General features: G+C 43.4%; 2 protein-coding genes across 2 annotated transcripts in view; one reads left to right on the plus strand and one right to left on the minus strand.

Moving 5' to 3' along the window:
• cenpt (centromere protein T) overlaps positions 1 to 27,451 on the plus strand; it is a 123,893-nt gene that overhangs the window by 20,646 nt on the left and 75,796 nt on the right. The window lies entirely within an intron of this gene.
• thap11 (THAP domain containing 11) lies at positions 17,500 to 19,136 on the minus strand. Its single transcript, XM_059992739.1, has one exon. It carries the CDS (start codon positions 18,846 to 18,848, stop codon positions 18,201 to 18,203), a length of 648 nt encoding a protein of 215 aa, XP_059848722.1. The 5' UTR covers positions 18,849 to 19,136; the 3' UTR covers positions 17,500 to 18,200.

Genomic DNA, 27,451 nt, shown 5'->3' on the forward strand with positions numbered 1-27,451 from the left:
CCGTAGATCTGTAATTTTTATCTATTCAAATATTTATTCAAAGTTCATTCAAATTTTATTATTAAATCTAGACCAAAGAAACTAGAAGCTAGAAGAACCCAGAGGTCATCAGCATCTATGGAAGCAAAAGGTGTAAGTGAATGAATGCTTCAGGTCAAGATGCTGTGCGAGGACTGAAAGGGAAGAGGGAGGGTTGGCAGTATCTAGCAGTGAAGGGTGGGAGGAAGACAGGTAGGCGATGGGTGGAACTAGGTGAGGAGCAGATGATGGGCACCTGGGACCTGTGGGAGGAAGAAATGGTAAAGGGGAACAAAGGGAGAAGAAAACTAAGTGTACAGCTGAGGAGCAAAAATTAGGCCATTCAGTCCATCAAGTCTGCTCTGCCATTCTTTCCTGGCTGATTTATCATCCTTCACAGCCCCTCTCTCCTGCCTTCTCCCCATAACCTTTGATGCCCTTACTGATCAAGAACCTATTAACCTCCACTTTAAATTTACCCATTGACTTGGCCTCCACAGTCAACTGCAGCAAAGACCTCTACAGAGTTCACCACCCTCTGGCTAAAGCAACTCCTCCTCATCTCTATTCTATAGGGATGCCCTTGTATTTTGAAAATGGTGCAAGTCATCTGTAACTATCATATCTAGTTCCATTCCCCCTTTTTTTGCTGACCTTTTCATGTCTTTCTGGATAAAAGAAACAGTTCCTCATCAAAAGAAAACACAAAAAAACTTTAGATTCTGGAAATCTGCAAGAAAAACAGTAAGTGCTGGAAATAAAGTACTCAGAAGATTAGGCAAGATTCAAGATTGTTTAATGTTTAATGTCATTTCCAGTACACAATTGTAAAGGAGAATGAAATAATTGTTAATCTGGCTTTGACGCAGCACAAAAAACACACACACAATAAAGAACACAATAATAATATTAAAAACACAATACATTTAAATGCATGATACATAATATACTGTACATTAGTAGGGATGACAGTAGAACAGCGATGACTAGAGTGTCTGTGGCAGTTTGGAAGACACAGGATTGATTCAACACAAAGAATAAGTATTCTAAGGGGAGAATGAGGCAACCATGGGAAGTCACCTATATTAGATGGATAACACCCCAGGGTTCTGATTGTGGAGGCATTAGTAGAGATTGTTCAAGAATCACTAGATTTTGGAATGGTTCTGGTGGACCAGAAAATTGCAAATGTCACTCCACTCTTCAAAAAGGGAGAGAGACAAAAGAAAGTAAATTATATGCCATTTAGCCCTACTTAAGTGGTTGGAAAGATGTTCATTATAATTATTAAGGATGAGGTTTCGGGGTGTATGGAGCTGCATGATAAAATAGGTCCAAGGACCTTTATGGAAACTAAGAGATATCCTGCCTGACAAATCTGTTGGAATTCTTTGAGGAAATAACAGGCAGGATAGACACATGAGGCTGCTGAACAGGATAAGAGCTCATGTTATTACACGAAAGATACCAGAATGGATCAAAGGTCAGTTGACAGACAGGAGGCAAAGAATGGGAATAAAAGGGGCCTTTCCTGGTTGGCTGCCAGTGACTAGTGGTGTCCCAGAAAGGTCAATTTTGGATCCATTACTGTTCATATTATATGTTAATGAGCTGGATAATGGAATTGATGGTTTTATTACATAGTTTGCAGATGCTACAAAGATAGGTGGAGAGGGTTCAGAGGAGGTTTATGAAAATGATCACAGGAATGAAAGGTTTAATGTGTTAAGAGCGGTTGATACCTCTGGGCCTGTTCTTGCTGGAATTTAGAAGAATGAAGGGGCATCTCATTGAAACCTCCTGACCAGTGAAAAGCTTAGATAGAGTGGATAATTCCAATAGTGGGAAAGCTTATGACCGGAGGCCACAGCCTCCGAGTGGAGGGGCATCCCTTTAGAAAAGAGATGAAGAAGAATTTCTTTAACCAGAGGGTAGAGAATCTGTGGAATTCATTGCCACAAACAGCTGTGGAAGCCAAGTCATTTGGAATATTAGAAGAAGAGGTTGACAAGTTCTTGATTAGTAAGGGTATCAAAGTTTATGAGATTGGGTTTATAAGAGAAATTGGGTTACACAGCAAGTAAGTCAAATACAAACATTGGTGTGAGATGCAATTCAAGACATTTGTTCTTTGGCTGATTTCTACAAGCAATCACAAACTGTTTTCCCTTCTAACCTCACAGAGGAAGGCTGTATGTCTGATTTTCTAAATTGAGTTACTTAGATAAATTGGAGACTTGCTCCACTAGCCAGCATAGAGCTTCCAGCCGGTACAACTATCGATTTTAACCTACAATTTCATTGACAAACTTTGCCATCTTCATCAGGGACGATACCTATGCATTTCTAGTCCGGTGGTATTTATACCCCCATCATCCATCCCTCCTGATTGGTTAATCATCATCCAATCGGGTTTCAGGTTCCACCTTGTTTACTGTTGAATTCCAGTTCTTACTTAGAGCAAGACCCTTTATCTTTGTTAATATTCTTTTCCTCCAGTTTTATTTCAATGGCTTCCTTCACCAGATGGTCCCAAAAGCCATTGGCATGGCACAGTAATATTGTGGCATTGAAGTCAATCCTAAGGCCAAACTAGACATGCCTACACATCATCCCTGACAGGCGGTCTGTAGATTGTAATGTGATCCACTCCTTCCAGCGCTTAGGTGTGGGATCTCAATACACGACCTTAAGCTTAACAATTCCATTCCAAATTCTCCTTCTCCACTTTGAGCACTCTTGTGTGAAATCCCTACATGAGTCCACCCCGGGACAAGATCCTCACTGCGTAACAACTCTAAATAAAACATAGGGTGCAGCATTAGTCAGTATCCATGGCCTTCCTCAACCTACCCAATGTCTTTGGGTCAATTAAATGAAGGGACTGTTTAATGCCCATGCCACTCAAATTCAGCCGCTCATAGAAATTTTATAATTTTAATAACATTATCTTTTTATCTGATGGTTACTCCACCAACTTGCAAGCCATGATGTTAGCCAACGACACTACAACAGAACTATTCTCAGTGAAGAACAGTCAAAACAAGGCTGTGTCATTGTCCCATTTCTCAGTCTTCCTTGCCATAATGAAGTACTGCAGTTCCATCAGTTCTCATGTAGGGGTTGAGCTAACCTTCAGAATGAATGAGAAGCTGTTCAGACTGTGGCAACTGAACTCCAGAAATAAGACCTCAACAATCGAGGTGCAATATGGAGATGCACGCCCAGAGGTGCAGCACTCAGCCATCATTGACACTTTTACCGATGCTTATAACAGGATGGCTCTTACACTCAACACCTGCAAGACACACATCCTATACCGACCTGACCCTGCTGCACCACACTTGGGGCTTCTGTAAGCTGGGAGTTGACTGGTTATCTGTAAGATGATGCCTGAGGAGAGCGAAGGTTATTTTCATCAACACAGACAAAAGAACATGGACAAAGAAGGTAGGAATTGTAAAATGCTGAGTTGGAGGTCTTGCCTAACAAGTAGAATGGCATTCCCTTCACTCTCAGAGAGAACATTTTTTAAAAGGAGGGGGAAACAGCTCTGTATTTTGCAGTTCTTGGATACTTTTTTAGCCATTAACCAGATAACCTTGTTAGCACCTTTTTGCCTTGGTTTTACCCTTTCAGGGACATAACCTTGAATCAGAATCAATATGAGGTTTAATATCACTGGCATACATTGTGAAATTGGTTGTTTAATGGCAGCTGTACAGTGTGTTACACAATAAAGTGCCCACTCTCCCTGCAGCTGCATAAGCTTTTTTTGCCCCCTTCACAGTTTTGATAAAGATCTTCAACCTGGAACATTAACCTTGCTTGTCTGGCCATAGATGCGACTTGACCTGCTGAGTACTCCCAGCAGCTTCTGCTTTTGTTTTTGATTTCCTGCTGCCACAGTGTTTTCTGTTTCATTTTCTGCTGAGATTGTGCCTGAAATATTACGTGCCATTTTGGTCATTGACACAGTGGGACTAATTTCAAGTTTGTAAACTTCATTCACAAAACAGTCTTCATGACTCTGGGAAATGGTAACTTGTGTGAGAGTGGGTGAAAGGTGGGGTTGGGGGGGTAGTCTCCTGCAGTGATGTACACCCCCCCACCGCACCTTCCCAATATGGGTGCAGGTGTATTGGTGCATATTTGATTTTACAACAGCAGAAGGTGCCTGACCAAAGGCAGTCAGATTTGCATATCCCCTATTGAGGAAACAATCATTGATGGGAAACCACCTTCAGTATCACCACTGCTCTATACACAAACATGGCCTGAAGCCACTGGACATACATACTTTAATCTTTGTTGGCACTTTCAGATACAAACAGATGTGAACAGCAGGGTATAACACTACTGTTTCACCAAATAATTCTTTCTCTTGTTCTCCAGCCACAATTATGTTGCAGCATTTTAATGTAGAAATAAAACATTATTTTAAATTATTTTTGACAATAAAATATTATAGATTTTCTTTCAAACTTTCCATATTTATTTAGATTACTTCTGAAGAGAATATTGCCTCCATATTGCCAATGGAAAATGATTGACATTTCTGGGTTCAGAATGATACATGTCTCGTACAACGTGAAGAGACACTTTCAATTACACTCTGCAGAGAGGTTAGGTACAGCTGACCTCTGGTACAAAGCGAGCTTTTCAGCTGCAATTTATTAATTTATGAACAAGGGCGGTAACATTGACTTTCGGTGGATATTCAAACTCATAGCAGATGGAAAATTGAAAAGGTTGTTGACATGCTTTTCCAATACAATTCCACACGTGATTACAGTTACGTTTTTGTCTCTATGAACATGGAATAACTGGAGAATAATAGCAAATGGTGAAATTCCTTATCATAATACATAAGAAAATTAATATTTGTGCACATTACTAGTCTGGAAACACCACTATGATTGTAGTGTCATATCAAAAATTACTGTGTTTTAGTAGCAGCTTGGAAGAAATGCTTTGAAATTGGCCAATTTAGTAGAATTAGTGATTTTCTTACTTATTTGTCCAGTGCCACATACATTTTGTGATGAATATTTAAATTAAATGCAGCATTGAACAGCACTTTACAGGAAAAAGGTTCTTTGGCCCATGGTGCCAACCATAATGCTAAATTAAACGAATCCCATCTATCAGACTATGAACCCTGTTTCTCCATTCTCCAAATGACTCGGAAATGTCACTACAGAAGATGCTTCCGCCCCACCTATGCCAGTGCATTCTAGGCACCTACCACCCTTAAAAAAGAAAGCTGCCTTGCAGTTCTGCTATAAACATCCCCATTTACTTTGTGCTTCATTTTGTCACGTTGTAGGTTATAAGACAGTTCACTTGATAAATGTTGGTAAGATGCATACATTCCTGTCAGTAGTAGACCTGGAGAACTTGAAGAATAGGATCATTCCATGAAGAGGAAAGGGTAAGACCAGTGGGAAAATTGGCTAGATGTGAGGTTTTGTTTGGGATATCTATACAGGCAATAGTTATCCACACATCAACAAGCAATACAGATGCTCCTGAAAATCCTTGTTTTGAGAACAGCAGAATTACCTCTCTGTATCGTTGCCCACATTGGCAAATTAGACTTTAAAGCAGGAACCAAATCATTTTATGATCTAAATAAAATTAAAGGTCTTTTTGTATTTTCATATTCTGATAATATCATCAATAATATTACATAATGTATTGAATTAACCATAATAATGTAAGTAGGTTTAATGAGCCTTAATTTTGCTTCTAATCAACTGAAACAAAACTCAAGCTGTCACCTCTGCAAAATGTGAAACAATTGAAAAGCTGAGCTCAACTAGGACACCCATACCATTCACCAGCTGGCCTTGGAGTAACTCTGAACTGAACGCTGACTTATTAACAGTCGCTTTAACAAGATTGAAAAGTCTATGTCAGAAATAACATCATTTTCAAGCTTGTAAATTAAAAGTGGCGAGGGCACACCCACCTACTTTAAAACATCAGTGCCTTGCCTAAGTCATCTCACTTCTAAGTATGCTTTCCGAGACTGAATATTCTGTTCAGGCAATCAGAAATGACCCACTGCGGAACCACAAACTGCCTTTAGCCAAGATATGTCAACAGCTTACATATTCTATGAATCAGGTTTAACATCACCAGCTTATGTCATTCAATTTGTTAACTTTACGGCAGCAATACAATCAAATACATGATAAATAGATACAGAGAAAAAAACAGAGTTGCGTTAAATAAATATAATTCTATTGAATAGTTAAGTTAAAATAAGTTCTGTAAAAAAGCAGAAATTAATAAGTAGTGAGGTAGTGTTCATGGGTTCAATGTCCATTTAGGAATCGGATGGCAGAGGGAAGAAGCAGTTCCTGAATCACTGAGTGTGTGCCTTCAGGCTCCTATACTTCCTTCCCGATGACAACAGCATGAAGAGGGCACATCCTGGGTAGTGGGGATCCTAAATGATGGACACCGCCTTCTAAAGGCACCGCTCCATGAAGATGTTTTGGACACTGCGGAGGCTGGTACCCATGATGGAGCTGACTAATTTTCCAAGTTTCTGCAACTTATTTCGATCTTGTGCAGTAGCCCACCCCCCCCCCCCCATACCAGATGGTGATGCAGCCAGTCAGAATACTCTCTACGGTACATTTGTAGAAGTTTTCAAGTAGTTTAGCTGACAAACCAAATCTCCTCAAACTCTCAATGAAATATAACCACTGTCTTGTCTTCTTTATAGCTGCACCAATATGTTGCATCCATGTTGGGTCCTCAGAGATATTGACACCCAAGAACTTGAAATTGCTCACTCTCTCCACTTCTGATCCCTCTATGAGGACTAGTGCATGTTCCCTTATTTTACCCTCCCCAAAGTCCACAATCAGCTCTTTGGTCATGCTGACATTGAGCGCAAAGTTGTTGCTGTGACACCACTCAACTAGCTGGTATATATCACTCCTGTATGCCCTCTCACCTCTATCTGAAATTCTGCCAACAATGATTGCATCATCAGCAAATTTATAGATGGTATTTAAACTATGCCTTGCCACACATTCATGGGCATAAAGGGAGTAGAGCAGTGGCCTAAGCACAGTGGTGCACCAGTGTTGATTGTCTGCAGGGTGGATATGTTATTTCCAAACCGCACAGATTGTGTTCTTCCAATTAGCAAGTTAAGGATCCAGATGCAAAGAGAGATACAGAGACTTAGGTTCTGTAGCTTTTCGATCAGGACTGTAGGAATGATGGTGTCAAATGCTGAGCTGTAGTCAATAAACTGATACAGGGATTTGCATTGTCCAAGGCTGTGCGGAGAGCCATTGAGATTGTGTCTGTTGTAGACCTATTGTGGCAACAGGCAAACTGCAGTGGATCCAGGTCCTATTTGAGACAGGAGTTGACTCTAGCCATGACCAACCTCTCAAAGCATTTCATCACAGTAGATGTGAATGCTTTTCATTGGCTCTGGTATAATTGTTGCCCTTTTCAAGTAGGTGGGAACTTCTGACTGTAGCAGTGAAAGATTGAAAATGTTTTTGAATGCCCCCGCCTGTTGGTTGGCACAGGTTTTCAGAGCCGTTTCAGAGCAAGTACTCCATTAGGGCCTTCCACCTTGAAAAACAGCCTGATGTCAGCCTCTGAGACAGAGATCATCGGATGCTGCAGGGAACTTCATAGTTCTGGCTTTATTCCTTTCAAAGCGAGCATAAAAGGCTTTGAACTCATCTGGTAATGAAGTATTCATGATGGTGGGTTTTGCTTTGTAGGAAGTAATGTCCTACAAACCCTGACAGAATTGCTGTGTGTTAGATGTCGCCTCTAACCTCACTCAGAATTGTTTCTTGACTCTTGGAATAGCCCTGCACAAGTCATACTTGATTTTCTTATACAGACCTGGATTGCCAGACTTAAATGCTACAGTCTACAAACACTCCTGGTTTATCCACGGCTTTTGGTTTAGGAATGTACAGTAAATTTTCATAGGCACATACTCATCCACACAGGTTTTAATGAATTCAGTGACAACTGTGGTATTCAAATCCAAGCTCAAAGTTGACTCCCTGAACACGGTCCAGTCCACTGATCCAATGCGGTCCTGTAAGCATTCCTATACCTCCCTCAACCATACTGTAGCGGTGTGCTACACGCAGCGCTAAAATTACGACATGGAGTCGGTAACTGCAGTCGAAGGAAAAAACTTTATTCGAAATCCTCAGCCTCACTTTTAAGCCTCCCTCAACCTGCCCCCCATGGCGCAGAGGCTCCAAAGCTCTGTGCTCGCAGGCTATCCCCCGTAGGCTATCTAATTGTGAGCCGGTTCGGATGTGCCAGGAAATGGGTCGCCACATAACCCCCCCCCCCCCAGAACCGGCGATACACCCCCCAATGTCCACAGTCTGGGCCAGAACCTGCTTGGGAGGTCGGCCTCTGCGCCAAGGTGCCGGAAACTCGGCCGGTTGTGCCAGGTCCACATGGGCCGGTTTGAGGCGGTCCACCGTGAAAACCTCCTCTTTCCCCCCAACGTCCAGCACGAACGTGGACCCGTTGTTCCGGAGCACCATAAACGGCCCCTCGTAGGGCCGCTGCAGCGGTGGCCGATGCCGGCCCCTTCGTACAAACACAAACTTACAGTTCTGCAGGTCTTTGGGTACACAGGTCGGGTTCCGCCCGTGCTGCGAAGTGGGTATGGGGGCCAGGTTACCGAGCTTCTCGCGTAGTCTGCCCAGGAATGCTGCGGGATCTTCCTCTTGCCCCCGTGGGGCTGGTAGGAACTCCCCGGGGACGACCGGGGGTGCGCCGTATACCAACTCAGCTGACGAGGCGTGCAGGTCGTCCTTGGGCGCTGTGCGGATGCCGGGTAGGACCCAGGGAAGCTCGTCCGCCCAGTTGGCTCCTCGCAGGCGGGCCATGAGGGCCGACTTCAGGTGACTGTGGAAACGCTCCACTAGCCCGTTCGAATGTGGGTGGTAGGCAGTTGTGTGGTGCAGCTGAGACCCCAAAAGGCTGGCCATAGCTGACCACAGGCTGGAAGTGAACTGGGCGCCTCTGTCGGAGGTAATATGGGCCGGTACACCAAAGCGGGTTACCCAGGTGGTGATCAGGGCTCGGGCGCAAGATTTGGAGGTGGTGTCGGTGAGCGGGACCGCCTCTGTCCATCTTGTGAACCGGTCCACGATGGTCAGGAGGTGCCGTGCTCTGCGCGACACTGGCAGGGGGCCCACGATACCCACATGAATGTGGTCGAAACGCCGGTGGGCGGGATGGAACTGCTGTGGTGGGGCTTTGGTGTGCCGCTGCACCTTGGCCGTCTGGCAGTGCATGCACATTTTGGCCCATTCACTGACCTGTTTGCGGAGTCCGTGCCAAATGAACCTGCTGGAAACCATCCGGACAGTTGTCCGGATGGAGGGATGCGCCAAGTTATGAATGGAGTCGAAAACACGGCGCCGCCAGGCTGTCGGGACGACGGGATAGGGCTGGCCGGTGGCGACGTCACAGAGTAGGGTCCTCTCACCCAGGCCTACAGGGAGGTCCTGGAGCTGCAAACCGGAGACTGTGGTTCTGCAACTCGGAATCTCCTCATCCGCCTGCTGCGCCTCTGCCAGCGCCTCAAAGTCTACCCCTTGGGAAAGGGCATGAACGGTAGGGCGAGAGAGCGCATCCGCCACGACATTGTCCTTACCTGAGACATGCCGGACATCCGTCGTGTATTCAGAGATGTAGGACAGGTGGCGTTGCTGGCGGGACGACCAGGGGTCGGACGCTTTCATAAACGCAAAGGTAAGTGGTTTGTGGTCCGTGAACGCGGTGAAGGGCCGACCTTCTAGGAAGTACCTGAAATGCCGGATTGCCAGGTAGAGCGCCAACAGTTCCCGGTCGAAAGCACTGTACTTAAGCTCCGGTGGTCGCAGGTGTTTGCTGAAAAACGCCAGGGGTTGCCAGCGACCTGCGATGAGTTGCTCCAGCACCCCACCGACTGCCGTGTTAGAAGCGTCCACTGTGAGGGCGGTAGGGGCGTCCATTCTGGGATGTACTAGCAATGCGGCGTTCGCCAAAGCTTCCTTCGTTTGAACGAAAGCGGCGGCGGACTCCTTGTCCCAGGTAATGTCCTTGCTCGGACCTGACATCAGGGCGAACAGGGGGCGCATGATCCGGGCAGCTGAAGGGAGGAAGCAGTGGTAGAAATTGACCATACCTACGCATTCCTGAAGGCCTTTGATCGTGGTGGGTCGGGGGAAGTGGCGGACCGCATCTACCTTAGCGGGCAGAGGGGTTGCCCCGTCTTTAGTAATCCTGTGGCCCAGGAAGTCAATGATGTCGAGTCCGAACTGGCATTTGGCGGGGTTGATTGTTAGACCGTACTCACTCAGTCGGGCGCAGAGTTGACGGAGGTGGGACAGATGCTCCTGACGACTGCTGCTGGCTATGAGGGTGTCGTCCAAATAGATGAATGTGAAGTCCAGGTCCCGTCCCACCGCGTCCATTAACCGCTGGAACGTCTGTGCGGCATTCTTCAGGCCGAACGGCATGCGGAGGAACTCAAAAAGGCCAAACGGGGTGATGAGAGCCGTTGTGGGGACGTCATCAGGATGTATCGGGATTTGATGGTATCCTCCGACAAGGTCTACCTTGGAGAAGATCCGTGCGCCATGCAGGTTTGCTGCAAAGTCCTGAATGTGCGGCACAGGGTAGCGGTCCAGTGTGGTAGCCTCGTTCAGCCTGCGGTAGTCGCCGCACGGTCTCCAGCCTCCCGTCGCTTTGGGCACCATGTGCAGGGGGGAGGCCCATGGGCTGTCGGACTGCCGGATGATCCCCAATTCCTCCATCCTCTGGAACTCCTCCTTCGCCAGTCGGAGCTTGTCCGGGGGCAGCCGCCGAGCGCGGGCGTGGAGGGGTGGTCCCTGGGTCGGGATGTGATGCTGTACGCCGTGTCAGGGCATGGCCGCTGTGAACTGCGGTGCCAGAACCGATGGGAAATCCGCCAGGACCCTGGTGAAGTCGTTGTCGGACAGCGTGATGGAGCCGAAGTGAGGGGCTGGCAACTGGGCTGCACCCAGGGAGAACGTCTGAAAAGTCTCAGCGTGTACCAGTCTCTTCCTGGGTAGGTCGACCAGTAGGCTGTGAGCCCGCAAAAAATCCGCACCCAGAAGCGGTTGGGCTACGGTGGCCAATGTAAAGTCCCACGTGAACTGGCTGGAGCCGAACTGTAGCTGTACCTGAAGGGTGCCATAGGTCCTTACTGTGCTGCCGTTCACAGCCCTCGGGGGGGACCCGGTGCCCTGCTGCGGGTGTCGTAACTCGTCGGAGGTAAAACGCTGATCTCGGCACCAGTATCGACCAAAAACCGGCGTCCCGACCTTCTATCCCACACATACAGGAGGCTATCCCAATGGCCAGCCGCCATAGCCATCAGCGGCAGCTGGCCCTGGCGTTTCCCGGGAACTTGCAGGGTGGGCAACAACGGCGGGCTTCTGCGCCCCACCGCTGGTGGTAGAAGCACCAGTGTTCATTGGGCCGGGGGTTGGCGGGCTCTGTGGCCGGGCCTGGACTGGTTTGCTGCTGGGAGCGTGGCCTAGTGATCTGTGCGACGGACGCCCCACTCACCTTTTTGGCTTTCCACAGCAAGTCCACCCGGGCTGCCACCTTCCGGGGGTCACTGAAATCCACGTCGGACAGCAGCAGGCGTATGTCCTCGGGCAGCTGCTCCAAGAATGCCTGCTCAAACATGAGGCAGGTTGTGTGTCCGTTGGCTAGAGACAACATCTCATTCATTAAAGCCGATGGAGGTCTGTCGCCCAAGCCATCCAGGTGCAGTAAACGGGCAGCCCGCTCGCGCCGTGAGAGTCCGAAAGTCCTGAGGAGCAGGGCTTTGAATTCCGTGTACTTGCCGTCTGCCGGGGGCGACTGTACGAACTCCGCGACCTGGGCCGCTGTGTCCTGGTCGAGGGAGCTCACCACGTAGTAGTAGCGGGTGTCTTCTGAGGTGATCTGGCGAACGTGGAATGGGGCTTCGGCTTGCTGGAACCATAGGTTCGGTCGCTGTGTCCAGAAACCCAGCAGTTTCAACAAAACCACATGAACAGAGTCAGTCATTTCTGGTCCAAAAATAGTTTGGACCGTCAGGGTCACGAATTGTAGCGGTGTGCTACACGCAGCGCTAAAATTACGACATGGAGTCGGTAACTGCAGTCGAAGGAAAAAACTTTATTCGAAATCCTCAGCCTCACTTTTAAGCCTCCCTCAACCTGCCCCCCGTGGCGCAGAGGCTCCAAAGCTCTGTGCTCGCAAACCCCCGTAGGCTATCTAATTGTGAGCCGGTTCGGATGTGCCAGGAAATGGGTCCCTTCTTGGTCCTCACTACTGGTGCTGCAGGCTTCAGTCTCTGCCTATACTCAGGGAGCAGAAGTACAGCCAGGTGATCAGACTTCCCAAAGCAAGGGTGTGGAATAGTTCAGTAAGCTCTCCTGAACTGAAATACCGCTAGCAAGCATCTGAGAGCCAAGGACTAAAGCAGCATGGTATTAACAGTACGAGAAAATGCTCATTTCAGAGGTGAGTACACAGTTGGGTGCTATGACTGCTGCAAGTGGCAGGTGCAATTTGCAGATTTTGACAGCTGGATCAGCAACTGAGTTAAGGCAACTAAGCATCCTCACATAGGCCCTAAATCTCCTTGCACCCAAGTCAGCATAGCACAAGCAAGCTCAGTGAAATGGCCAGCACTGTAGCAACCAAGACCCACAATTGCTGTCCATGGCCAACTATACATGATTTTTCAGTTTGCCCACTGCTGAGAATAAAGCCACCCATGATTCAAGATCTTCCTGAGCCAACATGTGAATTCTACACTGCGTCGCCTAACGGAGAGACCTATAGATTGGCAGGTAAGCACATTGAGAAAGTGGTCATCTTAAGAGAAATCTACATCAGTAATACATTTAGTTGCAAGATTGCAGCCGAATATAAGAGAATTGAGTAACTTTCATTGTAGTGAGGGTAAAATAGAATGACTTAACAGAGGAAATGATGCAAGAGACTGGGATTCAGATTTCCAGATTATTGGGAATTCTTCAAGGGAAAGTACAACCTGTACAAAAGGGACAGGTTACCAAGGGGGACCAATATCCTTGCAATCAGGCTTGCTAGAGCTATTTGGGGGTGGGGGGGGGGGGTAAACTAATTTGGCAAGGTGATGGGAAACAGAATGGTAGTGCTGAGGATGAGGCAGTTGATTTACTAACTGAGGCAATGTGGAGTGAGACTCCCAGCAAGGAGATGCTGATGATAGGGCCAAATTACAGTCAACAGGGTGAGTTGCAATGTAAAAGGCAGACAAAATTGAAAAGGGTGAATACAGGAACGTAGTGTTATATTTGTTAACACGCAGGGTGCAGAATAATGTAGATGAAACAGTTACAGATTGGCATGCTTGATGTTGTAGGCAGCACTGAATCATGGCAGAAAGATGGCTGGGAGTTTAACATCCAAGGTTACACATTGTATCAAAAGGTCAGGCAGAGAGGGTGGTGTGGCTCTGTTAGTAAAAAAAATGAAATCAAATCATTAGAAAGAGGTGACATAGGGTCTGAAGGTGATGAATTGTTGGTTGAGCTAAGGAACTGCAAGGGTAAAAGGACCCTGATGTGAGATGTTTACAAACCACTAAATAGTAGTAAGGATATGGTCTACAAATTGAACTGGGAGATGGAAAATGCTTGCCAAAATGGCAATGTTATGATAGTCATGGGGGATTTCAATATGCAGGTACATTGGGAAAATTCAGGTTGGTGCTGGATCCCAAGAGAAGGAATTTCCAGAATCCCTATGAGATGACTTTTTAGAGCAGCTCGTGGTTGAGCCCACTTGGGGATCAGCTATTCTGGATTAGATATTGTGTAAAGTATCTGAATTGATTACAGAGCTTAAGGTAAAGCAACCCTTAGCAGTAAGTGATCATAATATGATAGAATTCACCATGTAATTTGAGAAGGAGAAGCTAAAGTTGGATGTATCGGTTTTACATTAGAGTAAAGGGAATTACAGAGGCATGACTAAGGAGCTGGCCAAAATAGAATGGAAAAGAGCGCTGACAGGGATGACAACAGAGCAATTGCTGGAATTTCTGGAAGCAATTCAGAAGGCACAGAATATATATGTCACTAAGAGGAAGAAGCATTTTAAAGGCAAGATGGTACAACTGCAGCTGACCAGATAAATCAAAGCCAACATAAAAGCCAAAGAGAGGGCATATAATAGATCAAAAACAATGGTAAGTTAGAGGATTGTAATAAATACCAACAGAAGGCAACTAAAAAAGTCATGAAGAAGGAAAAGATGGAAGATGAAGTTAAGCTAGCCAATAATACTAAAGAGGATACTAAGATTTCTTGAGATACAAAAAATGTAAAAGAGGGACAAGAGTACATACTGGACTGCTAGAAAATGATACTAACGAGGTAGTAATAGGAGACAAGGAAATGGCAGACAAACTAAGTTAAGTATTTTTGCATCAGTATTTTTCACTGGAATTCACTGGCAGTATGCTGGAAGTTCGAGAGTGACGGAAAAATTCTGTGAAGTTGCCATTACTAGGGAGAAGGTTCATGGGAAACTGAAAGGTCTGAAGGTAGACAAGACGCCTGGCCAGATGTACGCCCCAGGGTTCAAAAAGAGGTAGCTGAATAGACTGTGGAGGCATTAGTAATGATCTTTCAAGGATCAATTGATTCTGGCATGGTTCTGTAGGAGTGGAAAATTGCAAATGTCACTCCATTCTTCAAGAAGGGAGAGAGGCCAGAATAAGGGAAACTATAGGCCAGTTAGTCTGGCTTCAGTGGTTGGGAAGATGTTGGGAGTCAAATGTTAAGGATGTGATTTTGGGGGACTCGGAGGGACATGATAAAATAGTCTGAAGTCAGCATGGTTTCCTTAAGGGAAACTCTTTCCTGAAGAATCTGTTGGAAATCTTTGAAGAAATAACAAGCAGAATAGACAAATGAGAACCAGTGGATATTCTGTGCTTAATTCTGCTCCTATATCTCATAGATTAATTTGATTCCTGAATTTGACCTAGTATCCTAATCACTCTTTGTAAGTTCTGTAGACTTTCTTTATGAAACTTAGAACAATTTAAAATTTGGCATTAAGTGTTGATATCCATTCAATGATAAAGCAAAATAAAACCCCATTTTCTTCTCACACAACTAAAATAGATCTTTAAAAAACTGCTCAGGTTTACCTGTATTCTTTGCACCATTGAAATGCAATGCTTAATGAGCTTGCAATATTCAATGTTTCCTTCAGTTGATACTTTGAAGTTTGCAGTTAGGGCAATATTACTGCAGACATTGTATTGCATTTTGGGATATAACAGAAACCGTGTACTCATCAGCAATATTACTCACATCCTAAAAATACCCTTCTGTATATTTTATAATCATATATTTATCATTGTTAAAGCATGTATCAAAACAATTTGCATTTACCAAACACAAGAAAATCTGCAGATGCTGGAAATTCAAGCAACACACACAAAATGCTGGTGGAACACAGCAGGCCAGGCAGCATCTATAGGAAGAAGTACAGTCAATGTTTCTGACCAAGACCCTTTGTCAGGACTTACTGAAAGAAGAGATCTCTTACTATCTTCTTTCAGTAAGTCCTGACGAAGGGTCTCAGCCCGAAACGTCGACTGTACTTCTTCCTATAGATGCTGCCTGGCCTACTGCATTCCACCCTCATTTTGTGTGCATTTACCAATGTGTTTCTTGTTTAAACTTTCATTTTATGTTGCACTTTATTGTGTGACCACAGTTGTAAAGTGGAAGAGGTTACATTTTTTTTTATTATACATAGAATAAGAAAGAATTGACAGTGACTTAACACACTATCTAATTTGAAATGTATTTAATTAAACCAATGTTTGAGTGTTTCATTAATATTTGAGGCACTGCAGTTTGAATTCAATAAACTGGCAGCAACAATTATTTTTCTAACATGCTAACAACAACATGAAATCAATTTGATTTATTGGTATTGATTAAATAGCATGAAAAACTTGTGGAGCATTTTAATATGTGCAGAGGATATTCTGCAGCAGTTTGCAATTAATGACCAGTAGGCTGAGAATGAGGGAGTACGTTTTAGGTGTAACACAGCCTATTGTAATAATTATATCAAAAGTAGAATGCTCAATCAACCAATTATAACTTACACCATACTCTCAGTATTTGAGTTGCAACCATTAACTTTAGTTTGACTTGTATAACTATCGTTTTAATTAGCATTGACATAAAATTTTTAAAAATAAAAATAGAACATTCTAGAAATGCAGAATTGTGTATCTGTACAGAGAAAGGCAATTCAGCTATTTTATTCTTCTGGTCTGCAATAATCAAACTTGTGAGTCAGTAACCATGCTGAATAAGATGAAACAGACCAACAAAATTTAATGAACAGAATCTTCAAAACTGACACTAACCGGTACTATTTCTGGTATTTACATTAAAAAGAACTATTTCTTTGTACTGAAAACTGCTGGAAACATAAATTCAAACAAAATTCATAATTCAAAAACTCTCTCTCCCTAAGTAACTCATATCCAATATGAAGCAGTATTAACTGCTTGAAATTTGTTTGTGTTTATTATCTGAATTATTATTAAGATTATTTTGTAACTCCAGTGGGCATCTATTATTCCATATATTCGGGAGGCTTATTGAGAAATTGTTTATAAATTTCATGTAAAATATATTTTAATCATATAATACAACACGTTCACAAACCAGGTTATATACTATAAAAATATTTGGTGACCATTTACAAGACTTGAACATTTTGTTATTATTTCCAGAATAGGCTTTAACACCAATATAAAGGTTCCATTAACGAATTGTTTACATAAACTTGCTACCTGTGAATTCCATGATAATATTCTGTAAAGATTAGATTGAAAATGACTGTTTGCCTCCAATTATAACATAAATATTAGCATTCAAATGACCGGTGTGGATTTGTGCTTTTCTTAAATCATGCCTAGAACAATGGAAGTAAGGAAGAGAGATATTACAGAATAAGATGTCAAGAAGTGCTGGATTGAGGTCCTAATGAATAGACACAGAGTCAAAGAAGAAGATAACAGGAAGGATGAACAAAATGTTGTCATTGGTAGGTTTTGAAGGTAGTGACAACCTCAGACAACCAAGTCTAGCTCCCGTTCTTCACATGTGCCTTAGCTACTAAGCCCAGCAGAACCGTTTCTACTGACAGACGGCGCAAAGGCAGGTTACTTACACCTTAAAGCCAGTCGCCTCCAGGTGGGTGGGGCTCATCAGCTGTGGCTAGCAGCTCATCTTGAAGAAGGAAAAATCTGCACTGACTCATGTGGAAGGCTTCGGGAGTAAACCTCAAGGAAAATTCCAGAGCTGGACTCCCTAAGACAGTCCAACACCGAGTTCAATGCTACTCCCCTGACACCACTGGTGACTCTGCTGTTCCTTTGGATTCGTGGAGAAGGTGGGGGGGGAGGGGCCTGCTACATCGGCAACAGGCTTCTCTTCATATCCGACTGTCCTGGCCTGGGTTCTAGCTTGCATACCCTAGGCAGCTAAGACGCAACATCCATGTTCGACCCGATCAACAGAGGCCTCATGTTCTTACAGTTGTAGTGAAACACTTAAAAAAGTCAATCTTACCAAACCAATTTACAAAGTATAACCATGACTAGAATTATTATATTTTATGGTTATTGTTGTACAGTAACTTCACAGAGGGCAATATACAAACTATGCAGAGCTACTAAATTTATAGCATCATTATAATGAAATAAACGCATTGATTCACAACATATATTTATGTGACAAATACTTGCGCCGAAAATGAATCTTTCTCAGTTTTCTGTCGCCTCACAACGTCTAATGTTAGGTTTATTTTGCACCTCAAGTTTGTACTGTCGAGTGAAATAATCAATAACCACAGATGCAGTCCATCGGAACAAACACAGAAATTATGTAAGTGGTTTCAATGGACATGTATAAAAATGAATTATACCGGATTTCAAACATCACACTCAAAAATAGTCTTGACATCCCGTGCAAACAGGGGTCGTGATCCGATACATTTGTTCTTTCTCTCCTGCTCCTCGGGTCGAGTCGTTCGTTGCAATCTGTCAAGAGTAAAACCAGTCACATGCCGTGTTTCTTTCTGATCACCGACATGGACAGCAACTTCTCCTTGTTCCTCAGTTCCTCCCGCAGGATCGCCTCGCTGACCTTCAGCTGCCGGATGGTGCCTTTCATCTCCTTGATCTTCACCTCCATGAGGGCGATAATGTCCTTCTGCTCGTTGAGCTTCCTCAGCAGCTCCTCGGAGGTGGTGGTGGAGGACAGTGAGTAGGAATGATCCAAGCACTCGGGAGCCTCGGGGCGAGCGGAGGCGGCGGTAGGCGCCGCGGGGAGTGAGGGCGACGACGAGGAGGAGGAAGAGAAGAAGAAGGTGCCGGACAGGTCGATGGGCTTGACGTCGTCGGGCCCGGCTTGTGGTACCTTCTTGCGGCACCTCCTGATCTTCCTCTCGTTGACTCCTCTCAGCGGGAAGATGGTGGGCACGTTGATGGAGTAGGTCTTCCTGCCGCCCGGGAAGTGCGCGCTGCACACCCGGTGCCCGGTGGTGGGGTAGAAGGTGCTGAAGCAGCCCGTCACCCCAGTACGGGAGATGTTCTGCAGCCACACCCGGCGTTGCTCTTCGTCCTTGGGGAAGGTGTAAAAGCGCAGGTCGCGGTCCCGGTGCGAGTTGTTGTAGCAGCCGGGTACGCAGCAGGTGAAGCCTGGCATCTTCCCGCCGCGATCCCCGGGGCCCGCACCGTCGCCGCCGCCTCCTTTGCCGCCTGGATGCGCTCCTTCCCCGTCGCCTCGGCCTCCCCGCCTCTCTTATTCACGAAGTTTGTTTCTCTCACCCGCAACTTTCCGGTTTATTTATTTTTTCCCCAAACGCTGAGTTCGCTGCAAAGCCCGGGCCGCGCGGCGGAACTACATCCCCCACAATGCCACGCGCCCTGCACGGCTACTTCCGGTCAAACAACTCCCTTTTCTGCCTCAAAGTTACGATACTAGGGCAATAAACTTAATTTTCTAAAAATAAACACAGTGTTATCAATTCCACCTAATTATAGCTGACCCAAAATCTTATATTTCTAACAAAGTCTGCACTAATTTCTGTTTGAATTTTTGCAAGTTTATGGTTCAATTTGACTGCAGTCTACGTACAAACTATGTTCAGTGGTTTCATCAACACGTTTAAAAGTACTTACTCATTGAGAAAATGCTGGAAGCTTCCGACGAAACAAAGTTCACTGAAATCACTATTAAGACCAGGTTTTAAACTGAAACGCGATTTTGTTTATATTTTGCAGCATATTAATGACGAGTGACCATTAAAAATATTTTTACAAATTATGATCTTTTTTAAAATAAAAATTTAGGTCACATTTTAAAGCAGTATGTCAATAAAATATTAATATTTGAAATCCCTATAAAGTTACAAAAAGCATCTGTCAGCAGTTATAAAAATATCTGTAGATCTTCAGTGCACCGAAATAAGAACATGGATGAATTGCTCCTGAAGATGTAATCTGAAAACAAATGATTAGATTGATAAACAGTAATAAAAATACATTCATTCTTTTTCTCCCAAAGCAGCATTTATCCTTGTTTGTTTTACACAATATTCTGCAATTCAAATTAATTCTGCAAATTTTAATTATTTTTGCTGTCTTCCACCATTTTACATGCACCTACGATTCAGAACATTTAATAGAAATTGAAAATTACAGTATTAAACTTAAAGTTGAGGGTGTTCAAAGTATAGTTTTATAAGTTCCTTTCACAAGAAAACACAGCACTGCAAGGCGAGCATCCTAAACAAACTGGTTATTTAAGTTTATATATTGGAGCAGAATTAGGCCATTTGGCCCATCAAGTCTGCTCTGCCATTTCATCATGGTTGATCTATTTTCCCTCAGCTCCAGTCTCCTGCTCCCCCTCCCCCGTAGCCCTTCATGCACTGACCAATTTAGAATCTATCAACCTCTGCCCTTAAATATACATAAACACTTGGCCTCCACGGCTGCCTGTGACAACGAATTCCACAGATTCACCACTCTCTGGCTAAAGAAATTCCTCATCATCTCCTTTGTAAAAGAATGCCCCTCTATTCTGAGGCTGTGTCCTCTGGTCTTAGACACCATAGGAAACATCCATTCCATAGGAAAATACATCATCATAGGAACTTCCTGAGTTTTGTAGCCAAGGCACAATATTAACAACATGGAAGTCGTGATTTGGAAACATTTTACTGCTAATTTGGAAAATTAATGTAGTTATCTGGTAACTGGTGGTTAAAGAACAGATGAAATAGTTTTGCTGGTTTGCTGTATAAAAACCTAGGGTATACTCTACTTAGTTCTTAATGCTTGGTGGTTTCAAGATAATCATGAATGGTTTACAAAATAAACTGGCCTCCTCTACTGTCAAGATGAATCCACACTCAGGTTGGAGGAACAACACCTTATACACCGGCTGGGTAGTCTCCAACCTGATGGCATGAACATTGACTTCTCTAACTTCCGTTAATGCCCCTCCTCCCCTTCTTACCCCATCCCTGACATATTTAGTTGTTTGTTTTCTTTCTCTCTCTCTGCCCATCACCCTGCCTGTTCTCCATCTCCCTCTGGTGCTCCCCTTCCCCTTTCTTTCTCTTGAGGCCTCCCATCCCATGATCCTTTCCCTTCTCCAGCTCTGTATCTCTTTTGCCAATCACCTTTCCAGCTCTTAGCTTCATCCCACCCCCTCCGGTCTTCTCCTATCATTTCCCATTTCCCCCTTCCAACACTACTTTCAAATCTCTTAGTATCCCTCCTTTCAGTTAGTCCTGATGAAGGGTCTCGGCCAGAAACGTCGACAGTGCTTCTCCCTATAGATGCTGCCTGGCCTGCTGTGTTCCACCAGCATTTTGTGTGTGTTGTTTACAAACTAAACTTTCTGGGTAACAATAAATAAATAAAACAAACCATTTTTGCGAGCATTGCCTAATATTCTAAGAATGTATAAATGTCACACTCCAAAAAGGTTTATTTATTGTAGTTATTACAGCACAAAGGGGTATTGATGACATTAATGGCTACTGATTAACAATTTTACTGCAAAAATTTGCACTGGAGATTTTATGCTCTACCTCATTAAGTATTGTAGTAAAATATATGAAAGAGATTATTACACAATGACAAGTCAGTTTGCACTTGCCTGGGGTAACATATGGACCAGTATTGATAATCAGCAATCCTTGTCTTCATATGAAACAAAACAAGTTATAGTCTTCTGCAGGATTTTTTTAAACAATCTGTGAGAATCTTTCTGGAGACCACAGAACTCTCTCTTATTCCCACAATGCAGAAGCGAGGGAATTTAAGGATTCCAAATAGCATTTCTTTTAAAACAGATCACAGCAGTACTCTGCCACTGAGCAGGTTTCCTGTTTTGTGACCAAGATGGGTTCAACACAAGAGTTTGACAGACCAATATCCATTGTAGTAGTCTTGATCCAGTGAGATGTTCTGTCTCTACTATGACCTATGTACATTGTTGTTTGAACAACCTGAGATTCTCAACAAGCAAACTTACTATGATTAGATACTGCGGTAAACTGTAGATGAACAAAGATATCTTTCCTTGAAACCTACAGTTACTGGCAGACGTTATCTATGAATTTGTGCAGTTTACTCAACATGAAAACAAAATGTTTTTTTTCCACTATTGATTTCTAGCTCCAGCATTCAACTACATTCATCAGTCCCTCATTTCAACTGCTTTGTCAGCCCAAGTGAGCTGCAAGTTCTTTTGATCACTAGAAACAACAAATTGCCAACTTTTACATTAATATTTCCTTTCTAGTCTTAGCTTATCAACTAGATATCTTAGATTCCATAGCATTACTGTACATCTTTCAAATGGTCTGGGATAATTAATTTCTTAAAACCTTAACCATCTTCTTTGAGGGAGATATGATTCTTTTTAATGCCCATTGACTTCAGCTTTACCAGGGTGCCTTGATAATACATTTGGTCAAATCTTATCTTGATATCAAAGGCAGTACACTTCAAGAACTCAACCCTGACCAACATTTGGACCAAGACTGTGATAGTCCATTTCTAAACCTTTATCTTTTGCAATGCTATTGTGGAAAGAAATTAAGCACTAAACTACAACTACATCGTTCTGGACTAGATCGGCTGTGATGTTGCAATTGGCATGTGTTATTAAGAAAGTAACTTATTTTCACCAAACCATAGCTAACTGAAAATGTACTTCTGCCAAGTCAGGATTATTGGACTGAAGGAAGAAGAAACTTAGATTAGTGACTTGTACCAAATATACTTAAATAAATTCAATTAAATCCAAGGAGAATTAAACTCCTTTTTCACAAACTTAAGTATCAATTGTTAACAAAAAGTGGTATAAAAATAAAGGGTATAATGATCAGATCAGACTGAATTTGTGAAGGGGGAAATAGAGCTAATGTCCCAGGTCAATACCTTTTTAGTGGAATTCTTTTTAGAAGGCAGCAGAATAGGATGACAACCCTTCAAGAATTAAGCGATCTTGAGATTGCTGCCAATAACATTGAAAAATATTTTCATAGCTCATTATAAAAAATTGGCATTTTTTTCATTTTGCTTGACATTTTCACATATTTATTATAAAATACGGAAGATAAGGGAAAAAGTTCACTGATTGGGGCAGATGGATTGATGCACCATCAATAACTCTCGGAGACGTGAGGCGAGATATAGGCTTTTATTGGCTGGAAGAAAGAACAAGCAGCAATTGACCACCACACTGCATTCTGGAGACTGAGGCCGGGGCGGTGTCCCCAATCGCCTTTATACCGGGGTCTGTGGGAGGAGCCACAGGAGCAGTCAGCGGAGGGGGGGGGGGTTCCAGACAGGGATATGTAGTTCACCACATGGATACAGTGAATGAAGCCCCCAGAAATACACTCAAACAGAACTGATAACCCTCAAATTGTGTGTCTTAAGTATTCTGTACTTTTTTGTCATTGTAATTTAAAATGTAGATGACTGATCTGGCAGAAGATTTTTTCTAAAATAATAAAAAGTTACGAGTAAGTATTCAGAAACAGGGAAGTTAGCTTTCTTTTTTGCACAGCTCATTGTTAAAAGAGAACCTGTTTCACCATAGAAATGCATATCTGTTACAAGACAGAGATTGTCCTTTCCTTGTGTTGAGTTAATGTCTGCTTTTTTCATACAGTCCAATCATTCACATAGCTCTGAAAAATTCCTCAAATAACTATCCAAACCCTTTGAGGGTGTGGATTGCGTGATGCACTCAATATATTTCCCAAGATGCAGGAGTCGGAAACAGGAGGGTATGGGTTTCCGGTGAGAGGGGAATGCTTTGAGAGGCATCTCTCTTTACATACAGAGTGATACCTATGTGTAATGAACTGCCAGAGGAAGTGGTTGTGCCAGATACAATAACAACTTTTAAAAGACTTGGACAGATACAATCCCATATTGGTCAGCATGGACCAGTAGGCCCATTTCTGTGCTGTTTAACTTGATGATAAGGCCCTAAGGTATAGGAGCAGAATTAGGCCATACAGCCTATCAAATCTGTTCCACTATTCAATCCTGGCTGATTTACTTTTCTCTCTCAAGCCCCTGCTCTTGCCGTCTCTCTGTAACCTTTGATGCCCTTACTAATCAAGAACCTATTAACCTTCATTTTAAATATGTCCAATGACTTGCTTCCACAGCCATCTGTGGCAAGGAATTCCACAGTTTCACTACCCTCTGGCTAAATAAATCCCTCCTCGTCTCAGTTCTAAAGGGATATCCTTCTATACTGAGGCTGTGCTCTTTGGTCCTGAAATCTATCACTATTGGAAACATCATTTCCACGTTCACTCTATCTTGTCTTTCAATATTCAGGAGGTTTCAATGAGATTTCCCCCCCCCCCCCACAATTCTTCTAAACTGAAGTGAGTACAGGCCCTGAGCCAGCAAATGTGCTCATGCGTTAAACCTTCCTTTCGCAGGATTATTCTAGTCAACCTCCTCTAGACCGTCTCCAATGTCAGTACATCCTTTTTAGATATGGAGCCTAAAACTGTTCACAATACTCCAAATGTGGTCTGAGCAATGCCTTGTAAAGCCTCAGCATTACATCCTTGCTTTCATATTCTAGTCCCCTCAAAATGAATGCTAACTTTGCATTTGGCTTTGTTACTACCAACTCACCCTCCAAGTTAATCTTCAGGGAATCCTGCACTGGGACTCACAACTGTTGTCATCTAGATCATTAATGTATTACGTGAAAAGTATCAGACCCAACACAACCCCTGTGGAAGACCACTAGTCACCAGCAGTCAACCAGAAAAGGCCCCTTTATTCCTACTCCCTGCCTTTTGGTAGTCAGCCAATCTTCTGTTCAAATAGTATCTTTCTTGTAATACCATGGGCTCTGATCTTGTGGCATTTTGTCGAAGGCCTTATGAAAGTCTAAGTAAACAACGTCCACTGACTTGCCTTCTTCTATTTTCCTTATTGCCTTTTTTGTTTCTGTTGGTTTTTAAAAGCTTCCCAATCCTCTAGCCTCTCCCTACGTTTTCCAAGATTTATGCCTTCTCTTTTTGCTTCCCTTGTCAGCCATGGTTGCTTTGTCCTCCTTTTTATAATGTTTATTTTTCTTAGTTACCTTTACTCAACTGTGATTCTGATATCTCTGATTTTAGCTTCTTCCTTTCAAACTGTGGGGTGAATTCTATTACATTATCATCACTGCCTCCTAAATGTTCCTTTACTTTAAGGTCACTAATCGAATCTGATTCATTAATCAACACCAAATCCAGATCTGCCTTTTTTTCCCAGTAGGCTCAAACACAAGCTGCTCTAAAAAGCTATCTCATAGGTATTCTACAAATTCCCACGCTTGGAATCCATTACCAAGCTAATTTTTCAAATCTACATGCATATTGAGATCCCCAATGACTATTGTAACATTGTCCTTTTGACATTCCTTTTGTATCTCCCATTGTAATTTGTATCCCACATTCTGACTGCAGTTCGGAGCCCTATATATAACTCCCATGAGATATTCTTACCCTTGCAGTTTAACTCTATTCACAAGGATTCTACAGCTTCTGATCATATCAAGTCAAGTCAACTTTTATTGTCATTTCGTCCATAACTGCTGGTACAGTGCATAGTGAAAATGAAACGTTTTTCAGGACCATGGTGGTACATGACACAGTACAAGAAACTAAACTTAACTACGTAATAAAAAAAAACACAGAGAAAGCTACACTAGACTACAGACCTACACTGGACTGCATAAAGTGCACAAAAACAGTGCAGGCATTACAATAAATAATAAACAGGACAGTAGGGCAAGGTGTCAGTCCAGGCTTCGGGTATTGAGGAGTCTGATAGCTTGGGGGAAGAAACTGTTGCATAGTCTGGTCGTGAGAGCCCGAATGCTTCGGAGTCTTTTCCCAGATGGCAGGAGGGAGAAGAGATTGTATGATGGCTGCATGGGGTCCTTCATAATGCTGTTTGCTTTGCAGATACAGCGTGTAGTGTAAATGTCCATGATGGCAGGAAGAGAGATTCCGATGATCTTCTCAGCTGACCACACTATCCGCTGCAGGGTCTTGCAATCCAAGATGGTGCAATTTCCAAACCAGGCAGTGACGCAGCTGCTCAGGATGCTCTTAATACAACCCCTGTAGAATGTGATGAGGATGGGGGGGGTGGGAGATGGACTTTACTCAGCCTTTGCAAAAAGTAGAGACGCTGCTGGGCTTTCTTTGCTGTGGAGCTGGTGTTGAGGGACCAGGTGAGATTCTCCGTCAGGTGAACACCAAGAAGTTTGGTGCTGTTTACGATCTCTACCGAGGAGCCATCGATGTTCAGCGGGGAGTGGTCGCTCCGTGCCCTCCTGAAGTCAACAACCATCTCTTTTGTTTTGTTCACATTCAGAGTCAGGTTGTTGGCTCTGCACCAGTACGTCAGCCGCTCCACCTCCTCTCTGTAAGCCGACTTGTCAGTTCTTTCTAAAGATATGATTTAATTTTTTACCAATAGAGCCCCTCATCCCTACTGCCTACCTGCCTGTCCTTTAGATATGATGTATCTTTGATACTAAACTCCCAATATGTGATCTTTCAGGAATGACTCGATAATGCCCAGAACATCATATTGTACCTGTCAATTTCTAGCTGTACTAAAAGATCATCTACTTATTACATAGATGATAATTATATGCATTCAGATATATGACAATTGGTCCTGTATTTACCAAGTTTTTCAATTGTGTCTCCGTGTTACCTGAAGTTAAATCTTAGTCATTCCTAAACTTGTTGCCTTTTTTATCCCAGATACTTCCGTAACCTCTCCTGCATTCTCTTTTCCTTTCAGTTTATTCATACTTTTCCAAGCTGTCGAATGCAGCCCCCTACTATTTACTTTAAAGCCCTTTCCACATCCCTAGTCATGCTATTCACTAGGACACTGGTCCCATCACAGTTCGGGTGGAGCCTGCCCCATTGGTACAGCTCCCTCTTTTCCAATACTAGTGCCAATATCCCACAAATTCAAACCTGTTTCTCCCACACCAATCTTTGAGCCACTTGTTGTACAAGGCATTGGTAAGGCCAAATTTGGAATATTGTGTACAGTTCTGGTCACCGAATTATAGGAAAGATATCAATAAATTAGAGAGAATGCAGAGACGATTTACTAGGATGTTACCTGGGTTTCAGCACTTAAGTTACAGAGAAAGGTTGAACAAGTTAGGTCTCTATTCATTGGAGCGTAGAAGGTTGAGGGGGGATTTGATCAAGGTATTTAAAATTTTGAGAGGGATAGATAGAGTTGACATGAATAGGCTGTTTCCATTGAGAGTAGGGGAGATTCAAACGCGAGGACATGATTTGAGAGTTAGGGGGCAGAAGTTTAAGGGAAACATGAGGGGGTATTTCTTTACTCAGAGAGTGATATCTGTGTGGAATGAGCTTCCTGTAGAAGTAGTAGAGGCCAGTTCAGTTGTGTCATTTAAGGTAAAATTGGATAGGTATATGGACAGGAAAGGAGTGGAGGGTTATGGGCTGAGTGCAGGTAGGTGGGACTAGGTGAGATTAAGAGTTCGGCACGGACTAGGAGGGCCGAGATGGCCTGTTTCCGTGCTGTGATTGTTATATGGTTATATGGTTATATATTTTAATTCTCTGATCTCATTAACCCTGTGCCATTTTTCATTTGGCTCAGGTAACAACCTTATTTTTTCCTGTTTGGTTCTGCATTTTAATTCAGTCTCTCATTGCTCAAATCCCTCAGCAGAACCTCTTGCCTTGTTTT

This window comes from Hypanus sabinus, chromosome 17, assembly GCF_030144855.1.
Source record: "Hypanus sabinus isolate sHypSab1 chromosome 17, sHypSab1.hap1, whole genome shotgun sequence".
Lineage (NCBI taxonomy): Eukaryota > Metazoa > Chordata > Chondrichthyes > Myliobatiformes > Dasyatidae > Hypanus > Hypanus sabinus.